Source organism: Ostrinia nubilalis, chromosome 15, assembly GCF_963855985.1.
Source record: "Ostrinia nubilalis chromosome 15, ilOstNubi1.1, whole genome shotgun sequence".
NCBI lineage: Eukaryota > Metazoa > Arthropoda > Insecta > Lepidoptera > Crambidae > Ostrinia > Ostrinia nubilalis.
Window position 1 is genome coordinate 1,177,888 of NC_087102.1, and position 18,619 is coordinate 1,196,506.

Here is an 18,619-nt window from a genome sequence, read left to right on the forward strand (position 1 = left end):
CACAACCACCGGCCGCTCGCGCCAGGCCCGACACCACCGAACATCGTCCGATGGAGCGCGACACACGCGCACTAACATAAATATCTTCCGAGCACTTGACGGTCAGAATGGAGAATTTAAATCGACGTTATAAATGATGCAGCAATGGAATTTGGGGACGCTGGACTCAAATGAAAATAATTCGAATCGTTTCATCGGATGGATAATCTCGTTATACTGCTTAAAAATAAATTGCTCGATTCAACCGTAATGGCTGATTGCTCGATAACTCCGAATGTGGGGGATCTCACCACAGTTCAAGTACCTTAAAATTGTACCTATACTTATACGAAGTAAAATTTAAAAGCTGTTGAGGTTCAATGTTAGGTATTTTGGCAATAACACACAAGGAACCATCCACGCCAGATTAAATGACACATAAGCTGGTTGTTTCTTACAAAATTTGTTACGTTAGTGTTATCATCGAAGTGGTGTTTCATTATGAGTTCGTTAACCCATCGAGACGTCGCGGAATCTAGCCACGTGTATTTCGGTCCGAGCGGATGCTCATAGGCTTCCTCGCCACTAAATCCACAAATATATAAATAACCCAACGTTTCATACCAACGGCATAAACTTTATGCAGACTTTTACGAGGGAGCAGGCGATAAGGCCGTCCTTTACGAGTGCACCGATTACGCTCATTCAACGAACTATAACAAACGCCACTCTAACGTGACCCCCAGCGAGCCCTCTCGAGTGCTCTAAGAGATATCTGCAAATCATGTAAACACAGACAATGAAGATCTGTCTAAAGTGGCGCGCTGCGCGCCGGGAGTGAACCGCCGCTGCACTGTAACAATGTTCAACTCCTACTAGGAAACTAACTGAAATAATATTCCATATTGACATTGTAAATCTGTGCTAAGCATTTCATGGAAGAGATGTTCCAGCCAATTCATAAATAACGACGACGAGCAATACAAAGCCAAATTAAAACAGAGCAACAAAACAATGATGCGCAATTAAAGTTGTATAAAATCGGCGGATATGATTTGGTTATCGGATGATCTCGAAATGACTTAATAAAAGGTGCGAGGTTGGCCAGCGTGGGAGTGAGACGGCGACACGTCGATAGGTATGGCCGCGCCAACACCCGGCTAATTAAAAGGATTTTGTAAGCTGTCAACGTGAGATAAAATAACCTTTGAGGATGCCGCTCTCAGAATTTAATGCTCAAATATATTTTAAGGATCGGTTAGGCCACGATTAACGATACGAGAAGCGTACGTAAAGCATGCCATAGCTTAAAGGATAAAATAAACAAAAGTAAAGTAACATTACTGAAATTACAGGATTATGGACAACCAATAAAAACACAATCAATAAATAAGATGCTGGTTTTAGATGGAGCTCGCGGTGTAAGGAGCTTAGCATATTTTATGTTTGAAATAAAACGGATAAACGTCAATAAATCTAAAGCTAGACCGCGTGTCATAAAAGCACACGGTTCTTCGAATGTAGGCGATACGTCAATCTTTTAAACAAAGCCGTTGCACAAACATTTAGTTAATTGAGAATGTTACTAGATATGCAAAATCACTTGAAACCTATGTTACAGTTAAGCTTTTACATTTACAAATACATTAGTTTTTATTTCATTCAAAAATACCCAGTAGTTATGATTTTATAGGCATTCAAAGTTCGCTTAAATATTGAGTCCCGCCGACGGTCACGTGACCCCGTGTGACGTACATTCACAGCGTCCGCTCACTAGAAAACGGATATAAACATACTTAAATAATTTTTTTTTGTAAATACAAACTTATTATACATATTAACACCCAGACCCATCACAGAAATTAAAATTGAACCAAACCCAAACTTGATGCGATTGTGTCGTTTTATTGCGAATTACCTTCCAGCTCCATCATTAGACCCCGATTACTATATAGAATTAAAATGCTCATCAATACAAAACGAACGAGCCCAAACTCGATGCATTTAAGTCGTTTTATTATAGAGTTCCTATGGCCACCTTCCAGCTCCATCATCAGATCAGCTCCATGTCATCATAATATTGCATGGTCATCCAAATCACATGTGTTTGCGAAATTTCAGCTTAATCGGTTGCCTGGAAGTGGGTCTTAATTCAGTTTGCAAGATTCCACCCATACAAATATGAGCCAGTCGTTGTAATATGACGTCACGCGCATAAAATGGCGGGCCGGCCGCCGCCCGCACTTTTAAAATTCAATATCTTGGAAACTAATTAACGTATCGAAATAATTCTTTCACGTGTATTTTTTATTTTTAACAGAGAATACAGAAAGCTAAAAAACAAAATTAGTGAACATTCTTCATTCAAAGTTGCTGGATCATGATATCACCGTCAATCTCATAGCGAATCTTGGAGCACGCAAATATTCGGCGGAGATGTGTCATACACTTATTAGAGGCCGCATTCGTCTCAATTGTGGCTCGTTTGGATTCATAGCGGTGCACTATTTGCGATCGTAAACGCCGACATATCAAATAACTGAATTGGTTGAGCGAATATCAATGGACATCAATTTCAATGACGACAAATTGAACGTTGTTGCCAATTTGCATGGTATGTGATCGTTTGCGTTACCACTAGCGTAACTGTTTTCTTGATTTCATTTAGGCAGTTCGTGGGAATGATACTTTACTGTCAGCATGTTGTAAAAAATGCGTACGTGACTTGACAATGTCTGCTGGAGCTGTGTCAGAGTTCATGGCGACAGTTGTATCATTATTATGATTTTTACAAACCGTATGCACATGAGTTTTCCTCAAAACAATTTTCGGCATTTTTAAAGTTTTAGAGAACTGGCAAGTGAACAAAAAATAGTCTTCGTGTGGTTTTCCATGTAACCTCTTTTTTAAACACAATATTGTAGACAGAGATAATATTAAGACAATATAATCATGTATGATAGCGTTTTAATATTTATTTTATTTTAGTTTCTTTAAATAATTAATTATATTAACATTTTAATTATATAGAGTAGTAATTAACTATTAAAGTTTGAATTATTATAATAATTATTACTAATATTATATTATTTGTTAATTTATATCACAATTTACCAAAATATTGTATTATAAAGCGATCAAAACAACACCTGCAATCGGCCGGTAAACAAGAGTGCACGTGCGCTCTCCCCACCTAAGTTAGAAAGTTGTTTTGATCGCCTTATAAAAGCGCTTGCTGTCTGTATCTGTGATTCATTCGTGTTCGAACCTTGGTCGAATAAACATCGCTCACAAGTATCTGTTCTATTTATTCATGGATCGTCTTCGAACCCCAACATCAGAAGAAGCGGATGACTACGCCCCTGACCTGCTCCCTGGCAGATCCTCACCAACTCTACCATGTGAAACAACTACACAAACCTCTTCATCATCAAAGGCTGCTCGCAACACCAACAATGAACAATCCAATGACTTCACACTTCTTCGACTTCAAGTTCAACTATTACAACAACTTCTTGACCAACGGAAACCAGCTCAATCAATGACGCCGATCCAGAAATTAAGCGAGATCTACTTACCTGATTTCGACCCTGATGAGTGTCGACTGACTGTTGAAGAATGGTGCAAGCAAGTTGATTCACTAATCAATCTTCGAGGATTTTCTATGACTACAGCAATGATGAAGGGATTGTCATGCCTACGAGGACGTGCTAAGCTTTGGGCCGATACTAATGCACATAAACATGCAACATGGACTGAAATAAAAGATGAGCTACACGCCCAGTTTAAGGCAGAATCCCGTTATATTCATTTTGTCAACAAATTCCGTGATTATACGTCTTATGATGCAAAAAATTACGCCGAGTACGTCAGCGAAGCTTGGCGCCTCTTCTCAAGGATTTCTCCGAACGCTCCAGATGATTTGATGGTTGAAGCCGTCATATCAGGAATCCGCCCGAAATTCATCCAAGCGGAACTGCTGCGGTCAACTCCTAAGTCTCAAGCTGAACTGATTGCCAGTCTACGTAACTATAGAAAACGACCAGCTGAGTTTTCATCAACAAATGAACCTTATGCAAAACAACCACGCAACGAATTTACATGCAACAAGTGCGGAAAACCAGGCCACAGAGTTCGAGACTGCAAATCCATCTACTGCGAGTTCTGTAAGCGAGCAGGACATCTGTTGAAGGATTGTCGCTCCAAACCAACTACTCCGATGGCAGCTAACAAGGGAGGATCTCAAGCAAACCTGGTACGGCGCGCGACACCCGGCAGCACGGAAATCAACATTGGTAATGTACACCTTTCTTGTTTAATTGACACTGGTGCTGAATGTTCACTTATTTCACAAAAGGCTGCGGGATCCATTCCAGGAAAACGCACTGCCGAAGTTCTTAACTTGCTTAGTGTTACGAATCAACCTTTAATATCTAACGAAGTTATTGATACTGTAGCTAATTTGAATGGAGTATCGTTTGACGTCAGATTACATGTTGTAGAAAAATTACCATATTCAGTTATCCTTGGTATAGACACTTTGAAAACACCCGGTCTTAAAATTACGATTACTACCGATGGAATAGCCATTGAAAGGGAACTTAACATTTGCTATTTTGCCTCTCAGCCTTCTTTTGATTCTATTGACACTGACCTGACTGACAATTATCGGACTCAACTTGTTAAAATACTTGACGAATATAAAGATAGTTTTGGTTTGAAGGATTTAGTTCGCAAAATAACTACTGGAAGCCTGTCAATCCGATTGAAAGACCCCAATCGCATAGTTCAACGACGACCATACAGACTAGCCCCAGTAGAACGAGAAAAAGTTAAAAATATTGTTCAGGATCTAAAAAATAAAGGCATTATAAGAGATAGCTGTTCTCCATATTCAAGCCCCATTCTCTTAGTTAAAAAGAAAAACGGCACAGACCGTCTTTGCGTCGATTTTAGAGAGTTAAACATGAACACAGTAAGAGACAATTATCCCCTGCCCTTGATCCAGGATCAAATTGATAATTTAGGAAAAGCTAGGTACTTCACAAGTCTAGATATGGAATGTGGTTTTCATCAAATCCCCATAGACGAACAATCAATAGAAAAAACAGCTTTTGTGACACCCGATGGGCAATTTGAATATTTGACAATGCCGTTTGGATTATGCAATGCCCCTTCTGTATTCCAGCGAGCTATTAATAAAGCCTTGGGGGATTACAAAGATTCAATCGCCCTTGTCTATATGGACGATGTCCTTATTCCGTCAGTAACTGTAGAAGAAGGCTTGCATCGTTTAGATCTAGTTCTGAAAAGATTGTCTGCCGCAGGCTTCTCACTTAATATTTCAAAATGTAAATTTTTGAAAAATTCCGTTGAATATTTAGGTAATATTATTTCAAATGGCGAAGTCAAGCCTAGCCCACATAAGACTAATGTTCTTAAAAACTCTAAACCCCCAACATGCGTCAAACAGTTGCGACAATTTAATGGACTCGCTAGTTATTTCCGTCGATTTATCCCAAATTTCTCGCAGAAAATGGCGCCCCTCTACCAATTAACAAAGAAAGATGTCGCATTTAAATGGACTGCAGTACACGAAAATATTAGACAAGAAATTATTAGTTATCTAACATCAGAACCAATTCTTTCTATATTCAATGATGAATTACCTATTGAGGTTCACACCGATGCTAGTTCTCTCGGCTATGGAGCAATGCTTATTCAAATTGAAAATTCCCGTCGCAAAGTTATTGGTTATTACAGTTTACGAACAACTGAACCAGAATCAAAATACCATTCTTATGAATTAGAAACTCTCGCAGTTGTGAAAGCTTTGAGACATTTTAGACATTTTTTATTCGGCAGAAAATTTACCGTAGTAACCGACTGTAATGCCCTTAAGGCAAGTAGTACAAAGAAGGAACTAACACCACGAGTGCACAGATGGTGGTCCTTTTTACAAAATTTTGAATTTGACATTAAATACAGAAAAGGTGAGGAAATGTCACATGTGGACTTTCTGAGCAGAAATCCTCTTATCAATATGCTAGCAAAAGATTCAACTTGGATTATTGTAGAACAGAAAAGAGACCTTGAATTAAATAAAATTAGAGAATCTATAATAAACAATGAAGACCATGATAGAAAATTTAGTATGAAAAATGACATTTTATATATTAAAATCCAAGATAGTAATGGAAAATCCTTCAATAGAATAATTATACCAGATGCTCTTGTACGTAACCTTATAAATGAATACCATCTTACTCTTTTACATGCTGGTTGGGAACGAACTTTGCACAAAATGAGAGAACAATTTTGGTTCAAAAATATGTCGAAAAGAGTCAGAAAATTTTGCGATAATTGCTTGAACTGTAAAGTCGGTAAAGAAGCATCAGGTAAAAAGCAAATCAACCTTCATCCTATAGATAAAAATAATGGTCCTTTTCATACAATACATGTCGATTTGATCGGAAATCTAACGGGTAGCACGCAAAAAGCTTACGCATTCGTCGCAATCGACGCTTACACTAAATTTGTCATTATTTATCCATTAAAAGATAAAACCTCAAATCTCATTCTTAAATCCCTTCATGAAATAATTAATCTCTTTGGAACCCCTAAACGTGTAATCTCAGACAGAGAACCAGCTATAATGGGCAAGGAAATTCAAGACTTTTTCACATCCGGAGGTATTGAACACCATGCTATCGCCAAAGGCGTACCTAGGGCAAATGGTCAGATTGAACGTCTGATGCGTACTATCAAAGATCACCTTAGTGCAGTAGCTCAAACTCACAAAAGGGCCTGGGCTACCAAATTAGGTGAACTTCAACTTTGTATCAATTGTACAAAATCTAAGACAACTGGACACTCCCCTTTGGAATTATTAATTGGCAAAATTTGCGCACCTCCTGCTATTGCTCAACTTACACTTATAGAAACCAATATTGATCGTGACGAGATTCGTAAAGAAGCTGAAATCAGAATGACCGAACAGTCCCACAAAAGTAGAGATCGTTTTAATAAAAAATGCGCAGCAGTTACTCCATTCAAGTTAAGCGACTTCGTTCTTTGCAAAGATACTCAATGGTCCAACAATAAACTAGGTCCCAAATATTTAGGTCCATATCAAATTACAAAAATACTTGAAAATGACCGCTATGAAGTAAAAAGTTTACGCAATGACAAAGTCACTGTAGTATCACACGAGCATGTAAGAGCTTTACCAACACCAAATTTAGATGACCGTGATAGCGTTACTGACACAGACGATGACAATTGATAGCCACTTGTCTGTACGAGTCACCACACCAGTGACTTAGTCTTACAACTGGGCAAATTAGTAAAATGTGCATGCCACTTGTCTGTACGGGTCACACCAGTGGCTTAGTCTGACAACTGGGCAAAATAATAAAATGTGTAAGCCACTTGTCTGTACGGGTCACACCAGTGGCTTAGTCTGACAACTGGGCAAAATAATAAAGTGTGTAAGCCACTTGTCTGTACGGGTCACACCAGTGGCTTAGTCTGACAACTGGGCAAAATAATAAAGTGTGTAAGCCACTTGTCTGTACGGGTCACACCAGTGGCTCAGTCTGACAACTGGGCAAAATAATAAATTGTGTATGCCACTTATCCGCACGGATCACATTAGTGATTCAGTGTGATAACTGGGCAAATAAGATGTCATCAACGTATGCGTGAGACATATTCGGACTGACAGACATAAAAATGAATTTAATTTACATTGTTTGTTGTAGTTAAGCTAGATTCAAGTTAACTGTCGTTTTTGTACGTTTTATAAAGAAATTAATCTGCTCTATTTTTATTCCTTTCAGATTGAATGTGTCTCCGCTCAGAGCACGAGCTGTTCATCAGAATGGCCGTGATAGCGTTTTAATATTTATTTTATTTTAGTTTCTTTAAATAATTAATTATATTAACATTTTAATTATATAGAGTAGTAATTAACTATTAAAGTTTGAATTATTATAATAATTATTACTAATATTATATTATTTGTTAATTTATATCACAATTTACCAAAATATTGTATTATAAAGCGATCAAAACAACACCTGCAATCGGCCGGTAAACAAGAGTGCACGTGCGCTCTCCCCACCTAAGTTAGAAAGTTGTTTTGATCGCCTTATAAAAGCGCTTGCTGTCTGTATCTGTGATTCATTCGTGTTCGAACCTTGGTCGAATAAACATCGCTCACAAGTATCTGTTCTATTTATTCATGGATCGTCTTCGAACCCCAACATGTATATGTATAAAAAGTTAACACATTAATGAATTAGAATATAATTAACATTTATGTTGAAATGAATACGTTCGGTACATGTTATTCAGTATGTAAATAATTTGATGATTAATAAGGAAAAACTAATATTCTTTCAGAATTGTGGTCGCGAGAAGAGCCTAAATAATTAAGGGTCGCTTGTGATATATTAAGTCAATATTTTTTAACCTTTGTGTGAAGAGGTCGAGCCTTGGCTGCAGCCTCACAATGGAGGTCTAACGAAAGGATTAGGTGCGGTGTCGGATTTTGTTAATGAGCCCCCTTTGTGCGACGCCTCCGCGGCTCGAGAGCGACGGAAATCATTTATTTGTCCGTAACGAATGGAGATTTACATTTTTTCTAAATTCAAAAGTGTTACGGGTTTGTTTTTGAGCCGACCCTACACTGAAACTAGTCAGGCGAGGAAATAGTTCTTTAATTTGTAATGGTTTGATTCTTAGTTAAGTTTCTGTAAGAGTAAGATTCCGTCCGTAATGAAGGAGTAGCGAAGCGGCGCCAGCCGTCAATCAGGCTGGCTGGCGTATATCATTGCCACCAGCGCTTGCGCAGGTCGCGAGCCGAGTAAAACACGCAAACGAATCAACTCGGGCGCAACATAAAAATTGTTATTTAATTTTAATTTGTATTGAAGAAATTTTTATAACGATAAATTGTATTACAGATGAGTCATAAAAACTATCGCCTCACAGAAGTTATAATGATTGGTACTTTAGCTGCTTGTTTCCACTCTAATTGGTTTAGCAGTCAATCGAAAAAACTATTTTAGAAAAATACGAGTTTGATTACTCTACATTTTAACCTAATATTATTAAAAAGAAATCAAATAGATATAACTAACTAACTACCTACTCCTACATGTGTGTGTATTATAAGATTTATAGGTCATTTAAATGCATTAAGGAAACTAGACGACTATTCAAATGTTGCAATCATACAAACTGGCACAAAGTATGAAGGAGACTGCGCTTGTGTTGATTTCAATTACCAAGAATCCTATCATAGAGCACGGCGCGCCGTAAAAGAAGAGTTCGTCTCAACAAAAACGTTTCAACATACGAGAAATATCACAGTCGTAAACGGAGATGAGACTATTATTTACGAGAATAATAATAAGCCGAAGCTTTCAGAGAACTACGTCTACAACCCACGTACCCTTTGAAGAGAGGCTTAACGAATCAAGCCGCGTCAATCAACCGCCCGTGTCACTCTCAACAATACACCAATTTGTGATGTAAGAAACTCTGATACTAAACAAAAAACTGAGAAGCAATATACCATTGCATAATTAAACCGAGTGTACATTATTGCCACACTGTACAGAAAACTATTCTAGACCAAATTTTCTTGATTCTTCCAAGCATTACACTGAATTTGTACAAGCAAAGCTTAGTTTCAGGCAGCCGTATTTTTTTTATCCTGATCTGCGATTGCAAAAACAATCCACAATATTCGCATAAAAAGTCATTATTTTCCAATAAGAAAATGTAGCACTTCTACACTAGAACAACTACTATAAAGAAAAAACCCATTGATTATTCTGAATATCGCATTTCTTAAAAATGTAAAGTAGTCTTGCAGTACATAACGCACCAATAAACAGATATAAAATTACAATATGCAGTGGCATTTCCGCGCCATAAATATTATACAGATACCCATGTATCGGCGCTAATTACGATTTTTAAGTTTTGCATTAATTGATAGCTCTGGGCAAAAACACGGGCCGTAATAGTGGCGGCGGGAAACGCGGCTTTGATAGCGCCGCCCGCGCCCGCGCATCACAAGAATATCATTGGCCCATTCATATTAATTTGTAAACCGTATAAAAACTCATATGAATACCACACCTCAATTTGCAAACTTAACAAAGAAGAACAAAACTAGATGAATCCAGCGGCATCGTACAAAAAATATGTCATTTTGTACATATTTTATGTAATTTTTAAATAATATTGTAGTGCACTCGATCGCAGATGTTACTTATGATGACAGAATATTATGTATGCATTACTTAATAACGCAATAAAACTACAGCTAAGAAAAAAAACTGTTAATTAGTATCATACTTTTCTTACATTATACATTCAGGTCCATTTACATTTAATAAATGGAAAAAATAGATGATAGAGCGTCAGAAACTTTATAAAACAGTTGGGAGATGATAATACACATACATATACATATTTTTTCTTCATAGCATCGTGAACATAAACGTGAAATCTAAATCCAGTTGAAAATGTACACTGTCTCGCCTGTCTGACCTGATTCCTCGACCACATCAAACAGCTCGCCTCGTCGCAGACAAACAAATGACCCGACTACTTCTGTATATTTAGAGCTCCAGACACTGGGCTTCTAAATAAATTATCAAAGAAGTTAATTATAACTATAATTTTAATTATAACATAGCTAGAAAAACATTAGCTTAATAATATTCAGACGATTCGTCATGCAATACATCTCTTGAATAAATATTTAAGGAAATAATAACACCCCAAAAATATCTCTAATGATGTGAGCAATTAGGACCAATGGGTTCAAACCGTCAGCCATTTAAAACAAAAAAGCAATAATATATTTTATTCGTTTCGTTGATGTATATTTGTGTAAAAACACGCGTTCATAGGGCATAAAGCGAATATGATTTATTGGTGCGCCAAGTGTGTTGCCCAACAAATTTATTGAAAATTGAACTTTACCGAATCAAACATTAGATCGATCTGCGAACTTGTTATAAGTTTGTCGAAGGACTGCGCAGGCGCCACGGGGCCGCGTTTTTTTACTCTGGGATTTTATTTTATAATTCGAGGTCGGTTCCGAATACCGATCGTTGGGTTTATGAATACAGATACAGGTATAATACGCTGTAAAGATAAAATATTGTAGCATTAACTTTGAAACTTGGCAGCCATAGAGCAATATTCTTATGTAACACATGTCCTACTTTATTACCTATCGTATCTTTCGTTGTTTTTTAGAAGATACAAAAACCACATGTTTTTGTTGATTTACGTGGATGATATTTTTATGATACGCATTAGTTTGCAAGATCATAAGTATTAAAAATTGAAAATAACAATCTATACAATACAGTAAAATCTGCCTTTAATTTTCAAAATCCGCATTAATGTAATTACATATGCGGCTATTCAATGTAGGTAAATATAGTCAGCAAAGATGACAAATCTAGCCTTAGAATATATCCTAGTAGAGTCGTATAATGAGGCCCTATCGGCCACAATGCGTCTTCGATGGCCAGTGCGCACACGCGTCATCTGAACACGAGTGCACCTGAGATAATGACAGGGTGGCGCCGCCCGCGTGCCGGTAGCAATTAACGTTTAGGTCTAAAACGCATCATTACTGCCCTTTTTGCTCCCACAATCGAACTAACCAACCAACAATATGAATAATCTTCAAACCACTACTGTAATTGATACACCATTAAAAACCGATCGAAAAAAGACCGAAACATGCACTCCCAAGGGAATTATGTTCTGTAGGTGTCGAAGTGGAAAGTTCTGAATTGCTAACTACAGAAAATTATAGGGAGTCGATCTTTTAATTTCTCCGATAAGTTTTCAAAAACGCATACCAATACTTTACACGTGAGCCTCATTACAAAGGGGCACATTTTCTTAAATAAAATTAATTTTATTAGAGAACCATTTCTTATAAAAACGACTTGTTAACAGCAGAACATATTATTAAACATATGTATCGTAATTACACTAGCTACAACGACTTTTTCAAAGAGATTTTTTTTTGTATTTATGACAATTTAAAATTGAACGAAATTCAGCACTTTCTTTTGTATAAAATACCAATGACGATTTCTATTCGTCAATAGATTCCACTTTCAATAACACCAATGGAATTCCAGTGCCAAGTTATATCAATTAAAATTAATTAACTTCGTCTCGTTCAATTAATCAACTCTTCGTTAAAGAGAAAATGAAAATACTAATCACATTTTAAAATAAAATAAAAAAGAACAAAGCTCGAATGCGAGAATTTCTAAGCATGGGCGGACATAATCGATTGTCACCGGAGCAACAACGAAAATTAAACGACACTTTTCGGCTGACAAAACTCAAGCTCTATAAATCGACCGTTCCCGACACAAAAACACGCCCAAAAAGAGTTAAGCGTTCGGAAGATCGTCGAATACAGATTACTGGGCGCAGGTGTTAAATAAAAATAATAAAATTCGACTTGGACCACGTTAAAAAAAGGAGTCGGTGCGGCCGCGCGGCGCCGAACGATGGGTAATTTCGTTCGCAACGCCCGCCGAACAAAAAACGACGTGTTGTACCGCGAGTTAACCACGCGGCTGCTCCTCAGCCTCCAGCCTCCATTGAAAGTCAATCGCGACACCTGTCCGCGGCTATTTCAGGACCTTTACGTGCCGCAGCTCCTACAGACGTCCAGCGGGAACCCTAATAGGGACAGATTATCAAGATCCGAACGCTCGATGCGTTAAGTGGAAAACGGGATTCACTAAGAATTCTAATTAACTTCCCGCATCTAAATACGTTACATATCCGAGCTAATCGTTCCGTTATAAATCTATCAGCTGCAGTATCGGCGAAGAGAATCGAAGTAATAAAGACTCATTAAGGATCCGCGCAGGATCGGAAGATTGAGCGCTTCCAAGAAATTTTGACGCGAGGTAATTCGTAGCAAATGAAACGGTCGAGCAGAACGCACAAACTGCAATTAGGGAAGGCAATCCCTCTTCGCACGTACGAACAAATTGCAGGCGAAGTCGTGCTGCACTCGACCGCAAAAACCAAACGCACAGTACGCACACCACGAAGCAACATCAAACTGCAGACGCTTCAATGGCCCGCTGCGATGCGAACCAATAGCAATTTCAATGCGTAATAAACCACATGAAAGGCTCCGTTTCTCTCCGAAAACTAATTTCAATACAATACGTATCAATTTTATAGCAGGAATTCAGATAACGTTGCAACGAATATTTCTCTAACTGAACCGAAATAACAACATCCAGTACTTCGGCCCTTAAAATTCTTGGTAAAGCAGGAAACAGGTCATTAATTAGAGCTTTAATTTACCGAAGTAACTTATGGGCCAGACCCAAAATAAATACTACCAAATATATCCGTATTAGTGGACGTCGGAGTTAAGCCTACATTTAATTAAACACGAAGTAAAAATATATAACAGGATTATCGTCCCATCTCACACGTGATCCGAACATCCTTGACGGAGAGTCAACATAAAGCTTGAGGTATGCGAGCCAAGCACCTCTGCACGCATCGGCTCAATCTCAAGTGTTGGATTTAATGAGCAGGCAACAAGGACACCAAATCATCCTTCTTGCAGAGGAAATTGTTATAACGCCAACATAATTTCACACAAGAGCAAAATTGTATACACTTACTAGCATTACTATTATATCAAATTGCATGGTTTAATATCCATGCACCAGCCATTCAGCATCCTACGTGTTCGAACTAGATTTGAATAGTTATCAATTTTCTGTAATTCTTTATGTTCTGCAGGAACATTTTTCAGTGTTAGAAATTTTCTGAAGATCTTTGTGTTTGAAGTAACCAATCTTACGATTAAGTTTAGGCTGTTTCATATCTTAATGAACATAATATTATGTATGTACTAACAAAATGTCGAATTTAATTAGCTACTAAACTTTATAGCGTCGTTATCTTATTAATTATTATAAAATAATAATAAACTTTGCTTGGGCTAAACCCCGCAAAGTTGATATTTCTAAACAGTAGATTTATAGACGCAATATTTAATGTGAATAAGAAAAAATTCATGTGTATTGGTAAGCCGGTCGATTTGGTAAGGAAACCCGTAGGAATGCGATACATTGTATTAATGTAAACAGAGCCTGTTGTTAAACAAATACCTCATTTTAGAGGGGTAATGCCCTAGATTGTAAACCGAGTTGTACTTGCAACAATACGTTAGTATTTTCCGATCGGGTCAACGACTCGTAAACAAATTGTGCGTTACACTGAAATACTTTTCGGTGGCGTGATCGATGTGAATAATTCGTCTTGGTTTACTGTTGAAGGGTTTAAAATGTTTATCGGCACCGTCATCGCGGCCATCATTTCCTCCAGGGCCTATGAGAGCACAGCCACTGGTCAAGCCATTAAATGGCTTGACCATTTCTAAAAAGATGTCATCTAAACGTAGAGATGATGCTCTCACTCCTTCGATTAAAATTACTAGACCTCAACCCATCAAGTTGAACTTATCAACGGCTGTATCAGTATCCGTAATCATTAACACTTCGATGCCGGTACAAGATACAGCAGCTTTTACTGACAACAATGGGTATGCTCAAGCGATTGGTCCCGAAATACCAAATCGTATCGATCTAAATTGAACCCGCTCCTCGCATTATGGTCCAACGAAATGATCTACGTCTTCCAAAGCGTAATATCAGTAATATCACAGAGGAATAGGATTTATACGTGAACCATTAAATCAAATTTTCGTTTCGACACGGTGATGTGGAGGGAAGATTGAGGACCAAAAATAATTAAAATTACTGTCTGCATCTCGCGTTAACTTCACAGCAAATTTATTTGAACATCACACGTTTTTGACGTAAAATATAATTGAAAATTGTTAAGAGTCGCTTCGCTTACCAATTAATTTATACATGGGCAATATAACCTTCGCTACGCTACATTCACATCTAGGTATCACGTGTTTATGTTATGTCATCTCAGACTAGAACCTAGATAAAAGAAAATAAGGCATAATAAATAAGCAATGAGATAGAACAAGTGCCGCGTAAACTAAAACTGGTCGGTCGTAAATGCCGTGGAGTCGACTTCAATAATGTTTTCGCAGATAACAACTATAGATTAGTTATTAAATGCAATAAGTTTAATTGATATCTATTAGGATAAATCAATGTGGGGTTCTAAAACTGCATGTACAAAGGCAGAACCTGTTGTGCGAAGGGCGTGTAAGACATGAATGAAAATTTATAGTGTCACTTGGAGTTATGCAACAAAAAGTATTGGGTGTAGGTGGGGTTTGACGCTGGGACCGAGTTGTAGGGGTGCTGGGACGCTAGGGCTCCTCGTGACAATGGTAATCGATTCTTTTAGATGCAGATAAGCATGCAGTGCGTGTGATACACCTATGTCCGCTATGAATAGTAATACGCAGGATAAGCGAAATGAATTTACATAAGCAGTTCATGCATCGACATATTATTATGCACTATCATTGTAAAGGATTTACAAACGTGCGTTCTAGACGTTGTTGGACTTTACCCTCTGGAATTATCATTTACCGTTTCTGTACAGATTTTATACACGTCTAACGGTTCTAAGCTACAATATTAAAGGGGAAGAGCATCAGTTTTACTGCACACTTTATCTATTTTAGTTTTACGATCGGTGTTTCAGATAGAGGAGTATTGTAAACTTTCATGTCCTTTAATTACATTTGAAATATTTTACTACTATTAAAGGTTAATTTATTATGTTTTGATGAAGGTTCTAAAATTGTCTTTTACAGTCTGTAACTTTAAATATCACGGATGTTAAAAAATGAAATTATGTGTTTTGGGGACAATGTTCGAAACAACAATAGTATATCTGGCAGGAGGCGCGTCAGTCACTCTTATTGTGTCGGAGTCCCAGCTTCGAGTCCGACCCCAAACCCCTGCTACGAAAAAAGTAAAAGAGACTGAAGACTTACCACTATGTATAGGGCTGTCTATTTGACTACTTTAGTAACAAACGACTTTCATAGTACCGAGTTGGCTAGAATTTAATATATGATTCAGTTTTAATTCAAAGTGTTTATTTATAAACTTTGTGTAGGGTCTCCTAGAACTTGAAAATCATTCATTATTACAAATTTAAACATTAAGTTGTGATAACAGATAAAGCAAAAAATATCGTGTAAATGATTTAATCTCGTTAAATTAAATTAATTATTAAATTCGTTAAACTAAAGAACTTATTACTAAAATACTATTTAGACCATAATAAACAATATTCACGAACACGTGTACCAACAATAAATTGGGTTGACCTCATTCGCCGTCGGCAATAGTTGATAATACAAAATAATTCAAAGAAAAATATTACGGCGTTACTAATTTGGAAGTTATTCACTACGGATATCGCTGGCCAGCCTATGAACTTTGACACCAAGTTTTAATTAACGTCCATGAGTCACGTCGCAAAATAACTTTCCATTCATGTTGTAAATCAAGTAGTTATTAATATTGATTTCATTTTCCAGCTTTCCTCAATTTAATAAATCATCGCTTAAATATCAATTGAATAAGGAAATGTTGCTATTTAATATTAAACGGTAAATAAAATAGAAAACCGCAAAAGAGGTTGTATAAAACGCGGAGAAGTGGCAACCCTTGGATGAATCCCGGCTATTGTTATTACAAAATGACCCATCTCAATGTCGAACGCTTCTCCGAACCGAGTGGTTCAGGTTATGTACGTCCACAGTGTAAAGGGATGTGGTAAGCAAAGTTCCGAGTGTGAATTCCGGCCTATATTTAGCGCCCTAGATGAGAATTTTGTAATATTTCAGGTTTTAGATTATTTGCTGTGACGAAGCGATTCTCGCATATCATGATGGTGCAACTCTTTAAAACGGTAGGCACAGATTTGGCTGCTTTTTATTATTGCGGAAAATTAGGAAAAGCTTAAAAGACCGTCGCACCGTGCAGCCGATTCCGCGGGCAACATTTTTTTTTATCTCCAGCCGAAATTACCGGAGTTCGGTTTTTGCAAGGTAATAGTATTTCGTTATCAGATCAGATCAATCGTTATCAATCTGTATCACCTAAAGTATTCATCATCATCATCATCATTTCAGCCACAGGACGTCCACTGCTGAACATAGGCCTCCTCCAATGACTTCCACATCGCACGGTTGGTAGCGGCCTGCATCCAGCGCCTTCCTGCTACCTTTATCAAGTCGTCGGTCCACCTTGTGGGTGGACGTCCCACGCTGCGTTTTCCGGTACGTGGCCTCCATTCCAGAACCTTGCTGCCCCATCGGCCGTCAGTACTGCGTACTATGTGCCCTGCCCACTGCCACTTCAGCTTGCTAATCCGTCGGGCTATGTCAGCGACTTTAGTTCGTTTACGGATCTCCTCATTTCTAGATTCGATCTCGTAAAGAAACACCGAGCATAGCCCTCTCCATAGCACGCTGTGCAACTTTGAGCTTCTGTATAAGGCCTATAGTGAGGGGCCACGTTTCCGAGCCATAAGTCATCACAGGTAACACACATTGGTTGTAGACTAAAGTATTAGGCTTACTGTATTGTTTTGTACTGTGTACATCTTTTGAGGTAAATCTTAAGCGCCTCTGAGCATTTTATAAAGGCTTATTTCTGACACCTCGGATGAAACATGGCGCATAACGAATGCGTGCGCGCATTTATAAAGCGCCCATAAAGAGGCACCCACAAAATGGAATTCCAAATTGGATCCGACGATTTGTGTATGAGAGGATTAAGTTAATGCTGTACTTTTGTTATGGGTTATAAATATTACACGCATTATGTACCTAAAAGGCTCAAGTAGTATGTAAATTCCATTAAGTTAGGAATCCCTTACATTCGATTTGTATCTAAATATGATTATGGTGAAAATAGCTCTAGTTAATTCAAGTAAAGTACTTTTGATTTTGAAATCTTAAAATAATAATATCTCAATATTTTAGAACTCTTACTAAAATAGCCTAAATTTTTTATTATACACTAATTTGAGCCTTCAAGTAAATTTATAAATAAATATACCTTGTAGAAAGATCCTAAGAAAGTATGTAAATAGTTTTCATAATTATGAAGGAATTATTGCAATGGGCAATAATAATAAAAATGTCCTTTTCAACATTTTTGGGTTGGGATGATTGTTCAAATGTTCAATACCAAGTTTTAAAATTGTTGCAAATATTCTTTAAAAAAAATTAAAAGTAATGTGTGATTTGATAAAAATAAAATACATAAAGTCTAACTTTAACTTCTTTGATTTGATTTCTTTCATCATTTCATGGAAGTTGTTGCGTTGAAGTCAGATGGAAAATGGACATTAATCATTATTGCAGTGGACCCTCCATGTGCTTATTATCTTAAAATAATTATATCGGCATCTGTTAAAAACTTTGTTTTGTTATAAAAGCCTGGGATAGATTTTCCATTATTTACATGATAACTTTAACCTGCAGAGTAAGTTTGATCTAACAGGCAGTTCTAGCATGGAAAACATGACAAAATGTGAATTTTATTCATTAGTAAAACGTTTTTGATGGTAGAAATAAATAAGTAAG

The 18,619-nt window shown here is 37.3% G+C and overlaps 2 protein-coding genes across 2 annotated transcripts in view; one reads left to right on the plus strand and one right to left on the minus strand.

Annotated features, from left to right (window-relative positions):
* The window catches only part of LOC135078668 (bone morphogenetic protein receptor type-1B), a 67,760-nt gene that overhangs the window by 48,461 nt on the left and 680 nt on the right, over positions 1-18,619 (minus strand). The gene's annotated exons all lie outside the window — the stretch shown is intronic.
* Positions 2,946-8,208, plus strand: LOC135078660 (uncharacterized). The gene is made up of 2 exons (XM_063973189.1): positions 2,946-4,274; positions 7,821-8,208. Exons 1-2 carry the CDS (start codon positions 3,293-3,295, stop codon positions 7,823-7,825), a joined length of 987 nt encoding a protein of 328 aa, XP_063829259.1. The 5' UTR covers positions 2,946-3,292; the 3' UTR covers positions 7,826-8,208.

What these genes read in the sequence shown, in the direction of transcription:
- LOC135078660 (XM_063973189.1), top strand. Translation starts at nt 3,293, where the DNA reads ATGGATCGTCTTCGAACCCCAACATCAGAAGAAGCGGATGACTACGCC.